The sequence below is a fragment of the Rhyacophila brunnea genome, unplaced genomic scaffold (assembly GCF_057557595.1).
Source record: "Rhyacophila brunnea isolate RB1 unplaced genomic scaffold, BYU_Rbru_1.0 scaffold_23, whole genome shotgun sequence".
NCBI classification, from domain to species: Eukaryota; Metazoa; Arthropoda; class Insecta; order Trichoptera; family Rhyacophilidae; genus Rhyacophila; species Rhyacophila brunnea.
This window is the reverse complement of record NW_028232893.1, coordinates 12,886,933-12,905,468: the sequence shown is the minus strand read 5'-3', so window position 1 is coordinate 12,905,468 and position 18,536 is coordinate 12,886,933. Positions and strand designations below refer to the sequence as shown.

Sequence of the window (18,536 nt, the reverse complement as noted above, 5' to 3'; positions counted from 1 at the left end):
TTCTCTCTAAAAGACAGATCTCTTAAAGGTATTGCAATAAACCCACTATTATAATATGTTGTTTAGAAAATATTTTATTCCACGCAGGATATTAACTAAAATTATATTAGAGGAAAATATTTTATATTGTGGGGCTGCTGCTAAAAGTTGGTAAGTCGATAATTAAGGTATTTAGAGGTAACAACGGATTATGTGTATGTATATAAATACATATGCTACTCGTAGTAAAAAAAATATGGTAATCCCATATAAGAACATGCACATAAAGCACAAAGAATTATGCCTGATTTTAGAAGGCATGTCAAACTTTAAATTGCAATTGCTCCATAACATCATTTCGACACTTACCAACTTTTGGCAGTATCTAACAATTATTGTATTCATGTTTAGTGTTAATAAAAGTAATTCGTTTTATTTTTTGTCGATTTATTTCATATTGCATTCATCACAGTTATCTTTCACAAAGAAAAATAAAGAAAAACTATATACAAACTGAAAATATGATCACTTTGCATACAGTTAGAAAGTAAATGAATAATATAAAGATGAGGTTTGTCGATATATATTTACATTCACTTAGATAGTGGAGACTCGTCTAGAATAAATAAAAGTATCCTTCATCGTCATCCTAGGAACATCTGCTTGGTCATTAAGTACTGGTGAAGATGGAGAAATTACCAAGCACCATGTCCATAAGCGGAGCCATAATGATGGGCACCATAAGCACCATGGGCACCATGAGCTCCATGAGCACCGACTCCCCAGGAAGCGTGAGCTCCGGCGTGGTTTTCATGAGCGGCGTTGTTGAAGGCGGCGTGGTGAGCGATCTTGGCGTGGGCAACGGCAGCGGTGTCTACAACGCGACCGTCATGTCCAAGAGGAGCTGGGCCGTAGATGTGTAGTCCTTGAGAATCATGACCATGAGCGGCACCATGGGCATAAGCACTATCATGACCCCATGCACCTCCGTAGTGAGCGGCACCATCATGTCCCCAGGCACCATAAGCTCCACCAAGAGCACCATAAGCTCCACCATGGGCACCGTGGGAAGCGGCGGCGACAGCAGCAAAGTGAGCGGCCTTTGCGTGAGCAACATCAGCGGTATCTACGACTTGACCGTCATGTCCTAAGGGAGCGGCTCCATGGTGTGCGCCATAGTGGCCTCCGTATCCATGACCGTATCCGGATGCTGAAGCCATGGCGGCAACACACAGGAAAGTGAAGGCGAACTACGACAAAATACATATTGTTATTATAACATATCTACTTATTTATTTTTATATGGTTTTTTTTTATATTGTAGTTATATTATAAACTATTTAATTTTAAAACCCATCTCTGCTACAATTGCTTCTGTAATTCTACAATAAAATTATTAAATTCAATTCAACTTCAAAATTTTGTCTAATATCTTAATACAATGAATAGCAGTGTATTAAAAATCTCATAATAGATTATTTGGATAGGAATAGAATTGATATAAAATATACTTTTAAAAAAAAGTCAGCGATGGAACAATTAGAAATTATTTCGATAACTAATTCATAAAATAACATATCTTCCAAAAATGGCATAATATATTATTTATGTAATACAAGCTAAAGCAGATAAAAATTAACTTAATTAATTGATATTCACTTATTTAGCAATTGTATATTACAAATTAATTATATATTATTTAACACTTTTACTTAATGATAAAAAGAATAATATTTGTTATCAAACAGTTAGTTGACCATAAACACGTTACGGCTACAAGGATCAATAGTTCGGTGACCGACTATTTTTTTTAAGTTACCACGCAAAGTAACGAATTATATTAAAAGCAGTTATTTATATTTTTAAATAATTTAAGATAGTGTCGCAGGGATGAATAGTGTGTAATGACTTATTATGATTATAAAACGATATTAATTATTGTTAAATAAAAATTTAAGGTCAATTTTTGAAAGGTGGACGTATTATAATTTGTAATATAATATAACTCACCAGTGGGTTCATTTTGATTTGAATTTGTGATTGATTGCAATTAAAATAAACTGCTAAGCCTTTTCTGAATTGAAAACTGCTTATGCCATATCGATGCAGTGTCGAAGTATTTATACTACTAAACTGCAGCAGCCCTCAAAGTCGAAAAGAGGGGGAGGGCGGATTTCCAACCGATACATTCTCTTCAAAATAAATACCATCGTACACGCTATCTAAAGGATGCTATTTCATATAACGTATTTTAAAATTACGTGTGGTCAACATAGACTCTGTGGTCAATATTATACACACGGAAAATACTATTTTATCCGTTTGTTTATGACTGGTGTAAACATTTTTTTATTGCAATTAAAAATATGTAACTTTTTTCTTTGTCTAAATCGGGATATGTTTTCTAAAATATATTTATCACTGATTGGTTTTCACTGCAAATAAACTGCGTTTCGTCCATATAGTAATCATTATTACCTCCATCATAATATTAATCATACCATACTTAACTTGCATGATCATACGAGTGTTGTTTATTTTATTATCTACCTCAGCATGGAAGCGATTTAAATATTCATTTAAAAATTAATTAAATTTAGTTTTTCCACTAGTCCTAAAATGTCTTGAATCGTTTTTTAATCTACAAAAACGAAGTTTTCGCTGTTTCCTTGATTTATTAATCGCTTTAAAATCGATACTTTTGAAAATCCAAAGATTTACTTGAAACAGAAAATAATTCTAGCATTCAAGGTCGAGCTTTAAGATGGGTAGATCAGCTATTGAAATTCCCATCCTTGGATGGCAGCTTGTGTTTTCGTATACATGTGTATCCGAATTGTAGAGTTTTCTAATTTTATCGTGATATCGATCGACTAGAATGCAACAATATTGCAGTGGAATGAATTGTAAAATCTTTTATATCTGGTAATATTTCACATATAGCTACCAATCTTGGCAGCAGTGTTAAGTTTGCCGCACATCTCAACATGTCAATAATTTTAATTTGCATAGTGTTCAATATGAAAGAACTTTGTAGATTTTCAATATTGTAATTATAAGATGAAAATGTGGACTAAAATTTCGCACTGCGTGGAAAACAATTAATATGAATACGTGAAAAATGTATAGTATCAATTATTTGTTTATTTTATTTAGAAATAAATAGTATTACGACATTACAGAAATTGGCCCATGCACCATAATACATTATAAATACAAAATGTAAAAATGATTTAATTACAAATAACAACCAATATAGGTAAATATAAAGTAGAAAAGAATGTATGTTCTTATGTAAATATTAAAGTAAAACGATAAAAACAATTCCGAAGTAAGTTAACCTACTTAAAACATCCAAAATAAATCAACCTTTATGGTGCCATAAAACAGACTAATTGCACGATACACAGCATCATGAAACATCACATTACTCCTGCGATGGGGTATTATGAAGACGGTAGACTTACAAGACGTTATATTGGTGGGAACATGAAAATTAATATTTGTCAGTATAGAATATAGATTATAGATGGATTGTAAATGAACTCACGAAGAAGTAAAAAAATGCTTTAAAAGAGCAATCACTCTTCGAATGGACAAGGATTGCATTAATAGCATACCCAGAAAAAAATGAGTCGGAAAATTCTTTTTATTATCATGAAAATAAGGAAAGAATCGATATGCACTTAAGTAAACATATCTATTGTGGACTCGATCCAACTTCATTATGTGGACCTATGAGGACTCCAAATAATGCTGGTATATTCGAGAAAACTTAACACAAGTAAATGCCAAAAACATAAAATCTCTTATATTTTTGATTCTGACTAGGAAAGTGTTAATTATTTATTTATTTACGATGATATTATTATGTAATAGGAATAGCATATACAAAATTTAGCGTCCTATTTTCAATCGAGTAAATATCCTGGTAGGTTGTTTTTTTTTCAAAAACCACACAATTAAGTACAATTTTTTAGATACCCTAAAGTAAACAATCAGAAATTAAAATACCTATGCTAAACAATTAAAATAAAATATAAGTTTCTATAAAATGTGAAAACACAAAGTCTCTCTACTATCTCCCGTTCTACGTATGGTAAAGCAGTAATTATTTTAATGCTTCGTGGAAAAATAAATACAGCATTCAAAAAAAGTGTATAGTGTAAACCTGTGTTTTTATTTTTAGTTTAATTAAAATTTATAATATTCTATATTGTCAAAATATTATAAAAATCGCCTGCTTCTTCGTTTGTGATGAAGTCGAACGGTCATCTTATTTTTTTGATATTATTTGTTAATAGTTTTGAACAACATAATAAATTAAAAAGATTAATACATTATTAGAGAGAAGATATATGAAAACCTGTAAGAGAGCGAGACAGGGAGAAGACGTATAAAACAAACACATATAAACGCAAATTCTGATTTCAAAAAATCGAAGGAATCGTTTGTTTTCATCGGGTCGTGAAAGAAAACAAATGATACTCCTATAACAGTTTGACAGCTGCATATAGTGCAGTAATAGTTCAAATGATTATAGTATCAAGAAATTAGTGTGTTATCGGAAGAAACATCAGCTAATAATTGCCGCTTGATAGTGTTAAGATGGTGTTAAGCGTCAATTACATTGAGCTACTTTAAGAGCTGTTTGTTGGCGAATTTAAAAGCGGGCGATTCAGCTACTGCGATTGTGATGATGACACACAAAACTTTCCATTCGCTACACACGACAATAACTGTTTACACGTAAAAGTGCTGACTGTCTCTCCAATCTCATTCTAAGAGTAAGCTAGACGCGAGGTTGTCATTTTATACTACTATCTGACAGGTCGTATTGAAAATCGGAGCTCAAAATGAGTAGTTCATTTTTTTACCAGCAGGTTCACTACGATCGCTCTACTGCGCAGGCGCAGATCGAAAATAATCTTACTGTCGCATTGGAAATTCGAAATCTTCCAATCTTGTTTGATTTATGCACGCAATCTTGCCAACTGCAGGTTATTACATGTTTCCCCATACATTTTCTTACTGTGCACAGTACATCCATGTACGTGTAATCGGGGTATAATACCTGGTCTCCATTTATATAGATTTTATATGACGTATAACTACGTCTTACAACGCTAAAATATCTACAGTTACTTAATCGTTGAGAATATAAAAAATATTATTTGAAGGGGAAAAATGTAAGTATTAAATTATTTAATTTCGTTTAAAAGTAATGCGAATTGATTTTTATTTTTTAACGAGTATGATAAATGTATCTAAAATACTGTCTAACTGTAATTTTATGAAAGTATCACTATAAAATCAATAGATATATATGTATAGATATATAAATATTTTTCTGATTATTGGACATAAAAATAAATAAAGCGTTTATTTTTTTTCGATTTATTTCGTATTGCAATCATCACAATTGCTTTTACAAGCAATAATAAATAAAAAATATATTCAAACTGAAAATAATATGATCACCATACATAATATAGCTCTTTGAAAACAAATGATTACAATATAAAGATGCGGTCAGTTGATATATATATTTACATTCATTTAGATACTAAAGACTCGTATATAATAAATATCCATTATTCTCGTCATATGCGCATCTGCTTGGTTGTAAGGTATTGGTGAAGATGGAAAAATTACCAAGCAGCATATCCATAAACGGAACTGTAATGGATACCAGGAATGGTTCCCCAGGAAGCGTGAGCTCCGGCATGTTTTTCGTGATCGGCCTGGGCAACGGCAGCAATGGCCACAACGTGACCATCATGTTCAATGGGAGCACAGCCATGGAAGTCACCACGAGCGAAGGCACCATCAATATCTCAGGCACCTCCATTGAGAGCGGCACCATGGGCACCATGCGCCTCATATTCCCCGGCATGAACACCATGAGCACCATAAGCTCCTGCATGGGCACCATGGGCCCCATATTTTCTGGCATGAGCACCATGGGCACCATGGGAAGCGGCAGTGACACCGGTGAAGTGAGCGTCCTTGGCTTGGGCAACATCAGCGGTGTCTAGGACTTGACCGTCATGTCACAAGGGAGTGGCTCCATGGTAGGCGCCATATTGTCTTCCGAATCCATGACCATAACCGGATGCTGTAGCCATGACGGCAACGCAGAGGAAAGTAAAGGCGAACTAAGACAATAAATTTTAAGCCATCTCTCTGCTAAAATCTCTTGAGATTTTACCTAATTCTACAATTATTACATTTATTTCAGCTTCAAAATTCTGTCTATCTTAATTTACTCGTAATTAATAACAATGTATTAAAAATCCCATAATAATATAATTTTAAACGGAATATAATTGAGATAAAATGAACATATTAATAAATATTTGGATAACCAGTTATTAGTAAAATAATATGTCTTCCAAAATGGTATATTATTACATTTTTTTATGTAATACAATCTAAAACAGATAAAAAATAATTTCATTTATTGATATTCACTTGATTGGCAATTATACACTCGTATTAAAAATTGTTTATATATTTAACACTTTTACTCAATGATAAGAATTATTACAAGATAAAAAGAACTTTTTATATACCACGTTTTTAAATTTTCTGTTGAATCATATAAACTTGACAATTCTATGTATTAATAATTTAGTACAAAAAAGGCAATTGTCAACAAATCATTTTTTTGCTATTTTGCAACAAACAAATATAGAATACTGAAATGTGATTTTGATTTCGATAGTAACGCACGTATATATTAATAATTTAGTTGCAAGGACCACCTCCTTAGCAACCAGTAATATAGGATTGGATTACGGATTTCTTCCAAAATAACTTTTCATAAAAAACAGAATTAACTGGAAATGAATTCAATTCTACTTAAGGGGGGGGGGGGCTGAATAGCTCGACATTCTAATATAATTTAGTATAAAAAACCTCGGCGTCGTAAGCACGTTAATTTAAATCGATCTTTTCGCAAAAATCACTAATCATCTGAGATTTTATTTCAAGAAACATTATTATTATTATTGATATTGTCTGCCGCTGAACATTATTATTATTTTATAAACACCTGCAAGATGTACGCCGATCAGAAAACAGGGCTGTCAAAATAGTATTATGAATTCATATTTTTAAAATGTTAATTTCATCATAGTTTTTAATCAAACCTGTGCAAGTACGTACTGATAACTTGGGTGGATTTTGTAGCAAACATACTATTGATATATATACGGGTATATTATTATTATAACCCAATTCAAATTGAACATAGGTTGATACTCAAATACTATTATAGTATGTTTATGATTTCGAGAAAATAATACGATGGTATAATTAATACATATCAATTATTTGAAAACATTACAATCGCACTTTGCAAGATAACATCAAAATGTGTATATATTTATCTAAATGACGAATGACATTCATGAGTGAGCACGGCTGAAAGCTTGGAAATGTGTTTTTTTCTATTTCAAAATCTTTTGATTGTGTATTATTTTATTACAGATTCAAGGCCAACTTCATATAACTAATAAAAAATACTGTTTTTTTCTACGAATAAAAAAAGACAAGAAGGAAGATATGCACAAATCACGGCAATCAGAAAGGCCGGCAAATATGGCCGACAATGCGTGATACACAAACATAAAATACACAAAATTACAAACACATTCGAAGTTTGCCGCACACGTACAGACCACGCGATATTTGTTTACGCAAAATCGTCGCTTTTCAAAATGGTGAATTTGATTGCCAGATTTTACTGCGATGAATCAGTATGTTCCTTTTTGTCTTTTTTTATTTGTAGGTTTGTTTACTATGTACACCGAGAAATTTCCATTTATAAAATTGGAAACGATTTTTACAGAAGGTTTTTGGAATATAATGCAACCAAAACTGGAAAAAATTCTATCATGGGTGTTGACTTCCTGAATTAGTTAACCCCAGATCCATGCCACTACGTGAACCACAGTAGATATTAAGCCATTTCCACACTGGCAACAAGTCGCTGGCAACCTCATTAAATTTTACGATACTTACCATAATTGCTTAAGAAATTTTACGATAATCATCATAATTATCGTAAAATCTAACGAGGTTGCCAGCAACTTAACTTGTTGCCAGTGTGGACCCGGCATTAGATGTACAAAAAAAAAATGTCTTCTGACATGTCATCCTTGTACTTGTTCCACAGCTCAGGTGGATTTGATGGGAAGCATGTCGAAATAATGATAGCAAATAATGTGCGTATCTGATTTGGAGATGCAGAAACAAATGCTTTGCGATTTTCATGTCCCAATGAGTATCATTTTCAAGCAAATTGAGCTTTTGACATGCAGTACGAAATGTTGGGCACACTACAACATTGACAGTTCGAAGTGATTCAAATGATGTCGGCCCACGAACATTTACCAGCAACAACCGCAAGTAGAATCATTCGCCATTCTTCGGATGAACTGTGTAAATGCGACCAAGAGCATCAGTAGAATGCACATCCGGATGATCAGGAACCGCATCGCCTTGCTTCCGACGTTGAAATTTCTTCGATGAAGCGTTCCAAGTGTAATAACGTGGCATCTTAGAGTAGAACAACGTTCGTGCAAACGGATTGCTTTGGCAAATCGAAAAGAAACTGGTCAATATTAGCGCTGGAGATATTTCAGCACGTTGAGCAACATTCGATGCGTTGAAATAAACTTGTTGACCATTCTCCAGATGCACCGCCAAATGTACAGCAGTGGGATGACGTTTATGAATGGGGAATGAGAAAATACGCCAAATTGCTTCATTGCAGCTCACATATCGACCAACTTGATAGTGCGTGATTTCATCGTTGGTATTGGCAGTTTGAACGCCAAAAACTACAATATCGCTGCCTTTGGTGACATATTTGCAGATGTATTTGATGGACTTCACTGAATTGCAAAACTCCATGTTGCAATGCGCCTTGAATTTTTTGGAAAAAAGTGGCGAATACGGAACAATCCAAGTGTTGTCGACCACGATATCGTTTCACTTCATTTTCGTTGTGATAGTTCTACCGTTATCATTGGGGTGATCGACGCCGATACAGTGGATAACCATCATTGGCAGTGATAGTCTCCGCCGTTAAACTTCATGGATAACGCTTGGAATACTTGCCGTCGACCATGCACGGTGATTGGGGGTTGATGGCGCCACACGGTCCGTGAATCATGTTAGTAATTACAACATCATGCAGGTCTGGATCGGTTTCGTGATCAGGAATCTCGGCACATATGACGTCATCCTTTTGGTCTGGTCGAATTCTTTCGACTCACCAAATAAGAATGTGTGCATGCGGCAAGCTTCGTTTTTGTCATTCAATCGAATACATCCAGCATCGAGTATCCCCAAAGACGTGATGATTAACAATGTAGTTCATCAGCGACAGGATTTTTTGTTTAATCACACGTGCGGTGATGTCGTGCCGATCACTTGATGTTTGTCCGGGGAGTAGCAGTTGAACAATTTCTATTCATTTCGGATTTCATGTAAAGGTGATGAATAGATCTGGACGACCGTAATGACGAACATATGTCATTGCATCTTGCGCATATTCATGCATATGACGTGGGCTGCCAATGTACATCGCCGATAGAATAGTCAATCGACCAACATTAGCTGCATCTCTTACGGTGCTGATTGCATCGCGTAAATGAATATACTCCTCCGATCGCAGTTTGGCTTGGTTCAACCGAATGAAAGTGAGGCGCTCCGTCTCGATTTTAAGCAATCGACGAAATCGCAGCAAATAGTTGTCAGCATTTTGACGAATCATCAAATGATAAACACTGGAAAATTAATCACATAATTCAAAATTACATAATGAAGCAGTTATCGATAAACACACAATCACAAATTTGATAACCTCACAAAGTGAACATCTTCGAAGGCAACTTACCGTTTGAAAATCACGATCGAAATAGCTATTTACGCACCTAGCTGGTAATCGGCTCGATTATTCATTCACGTAGATCGATTGTCGAATGAAGTTCGAATGATGGTTTTTGAAATTGGTAGGTAAATAATGAGCAATACCAGCAATGAGATCATGTAATTTTATCCTTGGCTTTATTTTTGGACGCTGTCGAAGAAGTAAAAAAGATTCAGGCAAGACAACTTCCTCCAAAATTCGCCGGAGTATACAACAAAGTCTTTCGGGATTATCTGAGGCTGAACTGAATCAACTGTCAAAGGATAGATAATGCACACAACGCCTTTCATTTGTTTGTTTGCTTCTTGTTTATTCTTTCTGTCATGTATCGTGGTATATGGATTTAATTTTTTTGTGATTTTCTTTTATTTTTGATTGCGCGTTCATTGTTCTAAATGTCAAAATGTATGAGAAAATTAATTTTCTTTATAATTTTTTTCGCCGTAAATTTTTCCGATGTTTTAATAGTTATTCTGATATTCGGGGCTGATACAAATCTAACAATGTAAAGATCGTAAAAATTGGTCCAGCCGTTTTTGAGTTATAAATGTTGTAACTAACCCGACTTTCTTTTATATATATATAGATGTTTGTCCAAGGTAGACCTAGAGGCCGCTTGATCGATGAAATGATAAAGTTCTGTGGAAGTACATCGCAACGCAATGCACAGGACCGAGAGAAGTGGAAGCATTTTGAAGAGGCCTTCATCCAGCAGTGGATAGATTCAGGCTGATAATGTTGATGATGTTTGAGCACTGACTATGATTGGAGCACCATTTCACGTAAAGATGAATTAAAAACATAAATGGAAAATTTTAACGAAATAATATTTTGTTATTATGATAATGATAAATACTGTTTATAATGTTAATGATAAATACTGTTGCCTTTGGCGACAAAATTGAAGCAAAAGTGACTGCCGCTGTCTAATAATATGTTTTGTAACCAGAAAGCAAGTAAGTAAATATGGTTTCGTATAAACTTGACTTGACTAGCTTAAACGATCAAAAAAAATTGTACTTGATAGAAATTATACTGAAATGTCATATTTATTTCCATAGTAACGCACGTATATATTAATAATTTAGTTGCTAGAACCCCAGACTCCTAGCAACCAATAATGGTGTCGAAATAACTTTTAATACAAAATAGAACTAACTGAAAATGAATTCAATTCTATCTAAATATGGCTAAAAGTATTAAAAACATACATTGGCATCGTGTTCTGATATATTCTAAAAGTTTTAAATGTCTAGCTAGTCGGAAAGTTAGTTAAAAATCGATTGCAAGATTTGTACCGGACGTTGTAATAAAAATACATACTTCTGTAGCAAAATATTACCTTCATAAAAGAGACGAAGGAAAAAATACACAGCACATCACTAAAAATGTCTGTCATTGGGGAATTTAAGAATGTAACATCTTATTGAACATGTGTTACTTGTCCAAAAATAACGACTCTCATGGTATTGACAAACCTTGTGTCTGAACTTCTGTTAGATAAAAAATGTTTTTTATTATAAATAATTTACACAATATGAAGTTGTAGGAAGACTACAAGAGAGATTTATTTTGCATTTTGAAAAGATACCAAATTTAGTTCTGCCCAGCAACATTTTTTTTATTTTTAACATTCAATTTATTTTCTAACGTGTTTCCAAGTAATCTTCTCACCTATTTATTCATATATATATGTTTGTTTCGCTTATAACACCTACAATTTCATTCAATCATAATAGTTTGAGCAATTTTTGAAAAATTTGCATGCTGATTTTATATTTTGGAAATTTTATTGTAGACGATGAGAATTTGCATCACGGCACTGAAATATTAAACATTTTTATATTTTACAATAACACAATCACTGCTAACCTTTTAATTACCATATTTAAATAACATGTTAATTATATCTAATGCCCCACTACTCCAAACGTGCCAGTCGCGGCGTTATCACTAAATGAGTTAATTATATCAGGACCGGTTTCGTCCACCGCAGAGGGACATTTTCAACTCAAACGTTATTTAATAATAATACTAGATAAAAAAAGTTTTTTTCGGTACTGTTCGGTTATCAGGAATACAGCGGAAAACACATTTTGAAAATAGCCGATAAACTGGATTATTTGTTAGGTTAACCTAACCTAACCTAAACTAACCCAAACTAACAAATTATCCAGTATATCGGATATTTTCAAAATGTGTTTTCCGCTGTATTCCTGATAACCGAACAGTACCAAATCGGAAGTTCCGAGATAGATTTTTTATGACGTATAACTTCTTCTTACTAGGATGTTTTTTTTTACATATTATTGTCAAAATTTACAGTTACTTACTTATTTGTGATGAATATCTTTAATTTCGTCATGTTTACCATATTATTATTATGTAAATAGTATTCTTATTCGAAAAAAATGCATTAAAATAAATGCTGGAATTGATTGGATGAATTGATTTTATTTTTCAACGAGTATATTAAATTTATAAATATTAGATAGATCTCATGAGAGTATCGCTATAAAATCAAAATATATATTAAAAAATACATAATTACACGAATGGTTGTAAAATTACTAAAGTTGGATATAAAATAAATAAAACGTTTAATTTTTTTTTCGATTTATTTCGTATTGCATTCATCACAGTTGCTTTTACAAGCAATAATAAAGAAAAATATATATACATACAGAAAATATGATCACCATACATAATATAGTTCTTTAAAAACAAATGAATTTAATATAAAGATGAGGTCGGTTGATATATATTTACATTCATTTAGATAGTGGAGACTCATCTAGAATAAATAAAAGTATCCCTAATCGTCATCCTAGGAACATCTGCTTAGTCATTAAATACTGGTGAAGATGGAGAAATTACCAGGCACCATGTCCATAAGCGGAGCCATAATGTTGGGCACCATAAGCACCATGAGTACCATAAGCTCCATGAGCACCGACTCCCCAGGAAGCGTGAGCTCCAGCGTGGTTTTCATGAGCGGCGTTGTTGAAGGCGGCGTGGTGAGCGATCTTGGCGTGGGCAACGGCAGCGGTGTCTACAACGCGACCGTCATGTCCAAGAGGAGCTGGGCCGTAGATGTGGAGTCCTTGAGAATCATGACCATGAGCGGCACCATGGGCATAAGCACCATCATTACCCCATGCACCTCCATTGTGAGCGGCGCCATAAGCTCCACCAAGAGCACCATATGCTCTACCATGGGCACCATATGCTCCGGCATGGGCTCCATGGGAAGCGGCGGCGACAGCGTCGAAGTGGGCAGCCTTGGCGTGGGCAACATCAGCGGTGTCTACAACTTGACCGTCATGTCCCAAAGGAGCGGCTCCATGGTGGGCTCCATAGTGGCCACCGTAGCCATGGCCGATGTATGCGGATGCTGAAGCCATGGAGGCGACGCACAGGAAAGTGAAGGCGAACTACAACAAAATACATATTTTTTATTTTATGGGGGTATATTAAATAACTATTTAATTTTAAGCTCTACCCCTGGTTGAGATTTTTATACCTAATTATACAATTAAATTATTGTTTTTATTCAACTTCACAATTTTGTCTATCTTAATAAAAATTAATAGCAATATATTAAAAATCTCATAATAGATCATTTTAAAAGGAATATCATATTTTAAAAAATACCTCAGCGATGGAACAATTAAAAATTATTTGGATAACTAATTCATAAAATAATGTCTTCCAAAATTACATGTATTATTGTATAATACAAACCGATGCACACTTAATTATAATACTTAGTATTACAAGCTTGTTATATACTTAAAACTTACTTAATGATAGATAAAAAGTGTAACAAATTTTTACCATAACACACGTTACGGTTATTATAAAAAAATATAAATAGTTCAGTGATCGATTACTATAAAAAGATCAAACACGCGAGGCTATCTATTATTTTTATTTTGTTTGTTATTTTAACTCACCAGTGGGTTCATTTTGAATTGATTTTGTGATTAATTGCAATTGAAATAAACTGCTAAGCCTTTTCTAAATTGAAAACTGCTTATGCCATATTGATGCAGCGCCGGAGTATTTATACTAAATAAATGCAGCAGCCCTCGGCGTCGAAAAGAGGGGGAGGGCGGATTTCCAACCATTACATTCTCTTCAAAATAAATACCATCGTACACGCTATCCAAAGGCTGCTATTTCATATAACGTATTTTAAAATTACGTGTGGTCAACATAGATTTTGTGATCAATATTATACACATGGAAATACTATGTTATCCGTTTGTTTAAGACTAGTGTAAACAGTTTTTTGCTGCAATTATAAATATGTAACTTTTTTCCTCTTTCAAAATCGGGCTATGTTTTCTAAAATATATTTACTATTTGGTATTCACCGCAAATAAAAAATATTTAATGTCACATGATTCGTCTATATAGTAATCATTATCACATCAATCATAATAATATTATCATTGTTCAATTTTTTTTTTTTTTTAACATTATTGTGGACATTACAAATTATAAGTTTAAGACATTCACAACTTGACATTTAGAAACAAAGATATATAAATATAACAGTATTACAAAAAAAAGAGATAGATGAGTAGATAAATTAGATAGGTACAAGGAAGTACACCGGATGAGTTAAGCAGACCCTATTTTAAGAATTTATAAAACAACGTCCACCTAAACTCATTCTCGCGTAGGTGGAATATATCAACACCCGAAGCAATTTCGTTGAACATAGTTATCGCCCTCCCAATTGGCATTACCAGTGGCAGGTTGGTTTTGCACCTTGGGAGAATAAACGACTGATGGTCTCTATTTCTAAGATAGTTATCAGGGACACACAGGTTAACACTGCCCAGAATGGCAGAATTCTCATTTATATCTCGTATAAGTCTAAAAAATACGTAGCAAAATAAAGATTTCTTCTAAATTGCAGACTGCAATATGTAAGCATGCCTAAGAGAAAGTCAGTTGGATAAAGCCACGGATAGTATCCATACAACCTCAAGTAAAGGAGTCTCAATAATTTCTTCTGTACCCTCTCCACCATAAAGCCATACTTCAACTGATGCGGTGCTCAAACAATATACCCACTCTCAAGTCTTTTTCTAACTAAATAATTAAATAAAAGTTTTAATACTGTAACATCTGAAAAGACCCGGGAAGTACGCATGACGAAGCCCAACATTTTAAGCGCTTTGTTACAAATGGTAACTATATGGCTAATAAATATCAGTTTACTCTCAAACGTAATGCCAAGATCCCTTACAGATGATATTCGTGACAGAACTCTGCCATGCGTCGAGTATTGGAAAAACAATACTTTTGAAGCTCTGGTAAATATAAAAGATTGCATTTATCAATATTGAATTCTAGTTTGCTACGCCTGCCCCAATTTAATATATTCTAATACATATTTTTATACATATTTTAATACATACCATACTTAACTTTACTGATCATACGAGTAGCAATCATTATTAATTAATCTACCTCAGCATGAAAGCGATGGTATACATTTAAATACTCCTTTAAAAATTAATAAATTCACTTTGTCACTTGTCCTCAAACGTCTTTAATCATTTTTAAAAAATTTATATTGCCAATCCTCCAAAAACTAAGTCTTCACTATTCACTTAATTCATTAATCACTTAAAAATCGATACTTTTGAAAATCAAAGAAGGAAATAATTGTAGGCATTCAAGATAAAAACCATTTTAAGCAAACCAAGATAAAACTTTAAGATGAGTAGATCAGCTATTGAAATCCATATCCTCGGATGGCAGCGTACGCCTTCGTATACATGTGTATCCGAATTGTAGTTATCTAATGATTATCCTGGCATTGCTAGACTAGAATGCAACAATATTGCGTTGGAATGAATTCGAATGTGTTTAGGAAAAAGGCCGTAACCCTCGATTTTTTGGAAAGTCCTATTATTAGATATTAACAATGTATACAAATAAATACATTCTATAAAAAGGAAGTAAGCCGCAAATGCCGAATTATTATCTAAATTCTGGTTTTAATTGAGATTAATTAAGTTTTAATTTAAGGAAAAAAGTATTTACGCTCAATTTTAATGATTTTTCTGTAATAACTTCTTTAATTATTATTATATTGAAAATATATTATACCAAATCATCAATCATCATGCATCCAATGTATGTGCCTATTTTAAAAAAAATATTAAATTAAAATCATTCAAAAAACGTTTTTCGCCCCTCCTGTAAAATTTATTCTGTGAGGGTTACGCCTTTTTTCCTAAACACGGTCGAATTGGAAAATCTTTTATCTCTCATAATATTTCACATATAGCTACCAAACTTGGCAGCAGTGTTAGGTTTGCCTCACATTGCAACATGTCAATAATTTTAAATTGCATATAAGTGTTCAATAATATGAAAGAACTTTGAAGATTTTCAATATTGTAATTATAAGATTAAAATGTAGGCTGAAATTTTTGAACGGCGTGGAATATTATGAATACGTAAAAAATGTATAGCACTAAGTATAGGTTTATATAGTTCAATAAAATAAATCAACCTTTATGATGCCATCAGATTAATCCCACGATACACAGCATCATGATACAACACATACGTCCTGCGACGGAGTATGATAATTAATATTTTCCAGTATAGATTGATTGTAAATAAACTCACGAAGAAGTAAAAAGAAATGCTTTAAAAGAACAATCACTCTTCGGGTGGACAAGGATTGCATTGATAACATACCCAGAAAAAAAACAAGTCGGAAAATTATTTTTATTATGGTTATCATAAGGAAAGAATCCATATGCAATTAAGTAAATAAATGTAAGATATCTATTGTGGACTCGATCCAACTTCATTTTGTGGACGGACTTGCAAGGACTCCAAGTAATTCTGACATATTTGAGAATACTTATATTCTTTATTCTGACTAGGATAATGTTGAACATATATAATTTTGAAAACCACTTTCTGAGAGAATATATTATAACCAATAGAAAAAATCTTTTTTGAAAAAAAGTAAGCCAACCCGACGGGGAATCGAACCCCGTATCTCTCAGGTTTGCGCCCTGATCCGTGCATAACCACTATGCTACAAGGTGACATACTAATTGCGACAAATTTTAACTGTTGGTCAAGCTTAATACCTACTCATACACTCAATACACAATTATGTAAGTACATTTTTTTTAGGTATTCAAAAGTGAACAATCAGAAATTAAAATACCTATGCTAAACAAGTGAAAAAAAAATATTTTTCTATAAACTTAATGCGAAAACACAAAATTTCAATTATGTTGTAGCTTAACCACTGGGAAATGCCAATAGAAATGGCGTACTATAAAAAAATATTACCTTATTCATAGGTCAATAATTATTATAAAACAATTATTATTCGTAGATGTTTTATCAAATTTGAATGGTCAAAGACATAGCTTATAATGAGTATCTTAAGAATTATCTTCAAATAATGTGTTGATCGCGTCCATTTTTTGAATAATAAAATGCCTAAATCTGTTCAAATTTGGGATCACAAAGATTATAAAATATATTTTTTTATCATAAATATGTCACTATATAATGTTAACATTAATTTTACTAATAGTTTTGTAAATGCGTTTAAAAACTAATAAATCTAAAAAATCTTAACACCACTGCACATGGATGTACTGAAATATGACTCTTTTCTAAAACATTAGAGCGAGAGGTTTAAAAGAATACTATTTTATGTAATAAAACTAGTTTATGCAGTCATTAAATGTTTAAAATAAATATAAAGGATAATAAGGCTTCAAAATTATATAAATAGATTATCTACATCGTTTAAGGAATGTCCAAGGTTATGCTCTAAAATACTATAAAAGCTCCATATTGACCTACGCCGAGCATGTGGGCCCTTCAGCGAGAACCAAATTGAGGTGCATGTCGCGGACTATCACATGACGTCACAGTAATCTGCCGCTATGAGAAAAAAGTGTGTAATATCGTTGTCCTTGGTGTTTAAAATATTATCAGACTGATGCTCCCACCCCGTAGCACATTTTGAACCTTTAAACGAACATTGAACAGTTGGGAAAATCTGCCGAAATCACTAAAACAACAATGAGGTCACCTCACGTTAAACTGCACTGCATCGACACTCGCATGACGTTTTGAACGTTTTTACCATATTCCACATGCCTACACTTTTCGATTGTCATATCAAAATCACGTTTTTTTTAGCGGTTGGCCCTATGTATTTTCGATAAGAATGTTGTCTATTATCTATGGTCTGCAGGTTGGGTTATATTAAAAATATAATCTATGGATGTCATGCCGCAAGTATTCTAATGTACGCACAAGTAGAAACTGTTAAAATGAATTGAAATTAACATGAATAATTAATAATAATTTAAATTATTAATAAATTATAGTAGACACTCTCCATCCGTGTCATTCTTCAGTGAAATTACAGAGATGGTGATGGTTCAAAATATTCTGTAAAATTACGAAACCATAGACTAAACTTGTCGCCATGACAGCGTGACAGTAGGCGACATGCACCTCAATTTGATTCGCGCTTTACAGTATAACAAATCATTATAGTATCGATAAATTAGTTTGTTATCCAAAGGATTAACGTGTA

The 18,536-nt window shown here is 33.1% G+C and overlaps 2 protein-coding genes across 2 annotated transcripts; both read right to left on the bottom strand.

Moving 5' to 3' along the window:
• Nucleotides 1–674: 674 nt before the first annotated feature.
• Nucleotides 675–1,199, bottom strand: LOC147069526 (uncharacterized). Its single transcript, XM_085950828.1, has one exon. It carries the CDS (start codon nucleotides 1,197–1,199, stop codon nucleotides 675–677), a length of 525 nt encoding a protein of 174 aa, XP_085806954.1.
• An 11,335-nt stretch (nucleotides 1,200–12,534) lies between these two features.
• Nucleotides 12,535–13,962, bottom strand: LOC147069525 (uncharacterized). Its single transcript, XM_085950653.1, has 2 exons — nucleotides 13,879–13,962; nucleotides 12,535–13,356 (listed from the first exon to the last, which is right to left on the bottom strand). Exons 1-2 carry the CDS (start codon nucleotides 13,888–13,890, stop codon nucleotides 12,796–12,798), a joined length of 573 nt encoding a protein of 190 aa, XP_085806779.1. The 5' UTR covers nucleotides 13,891–13,962; the 3' UTR covers nucleotides 12,535–12,795.
• Between the last annotated feature and the right edge of the window lie 4,574 nt (nucleotides 13,963–18,536).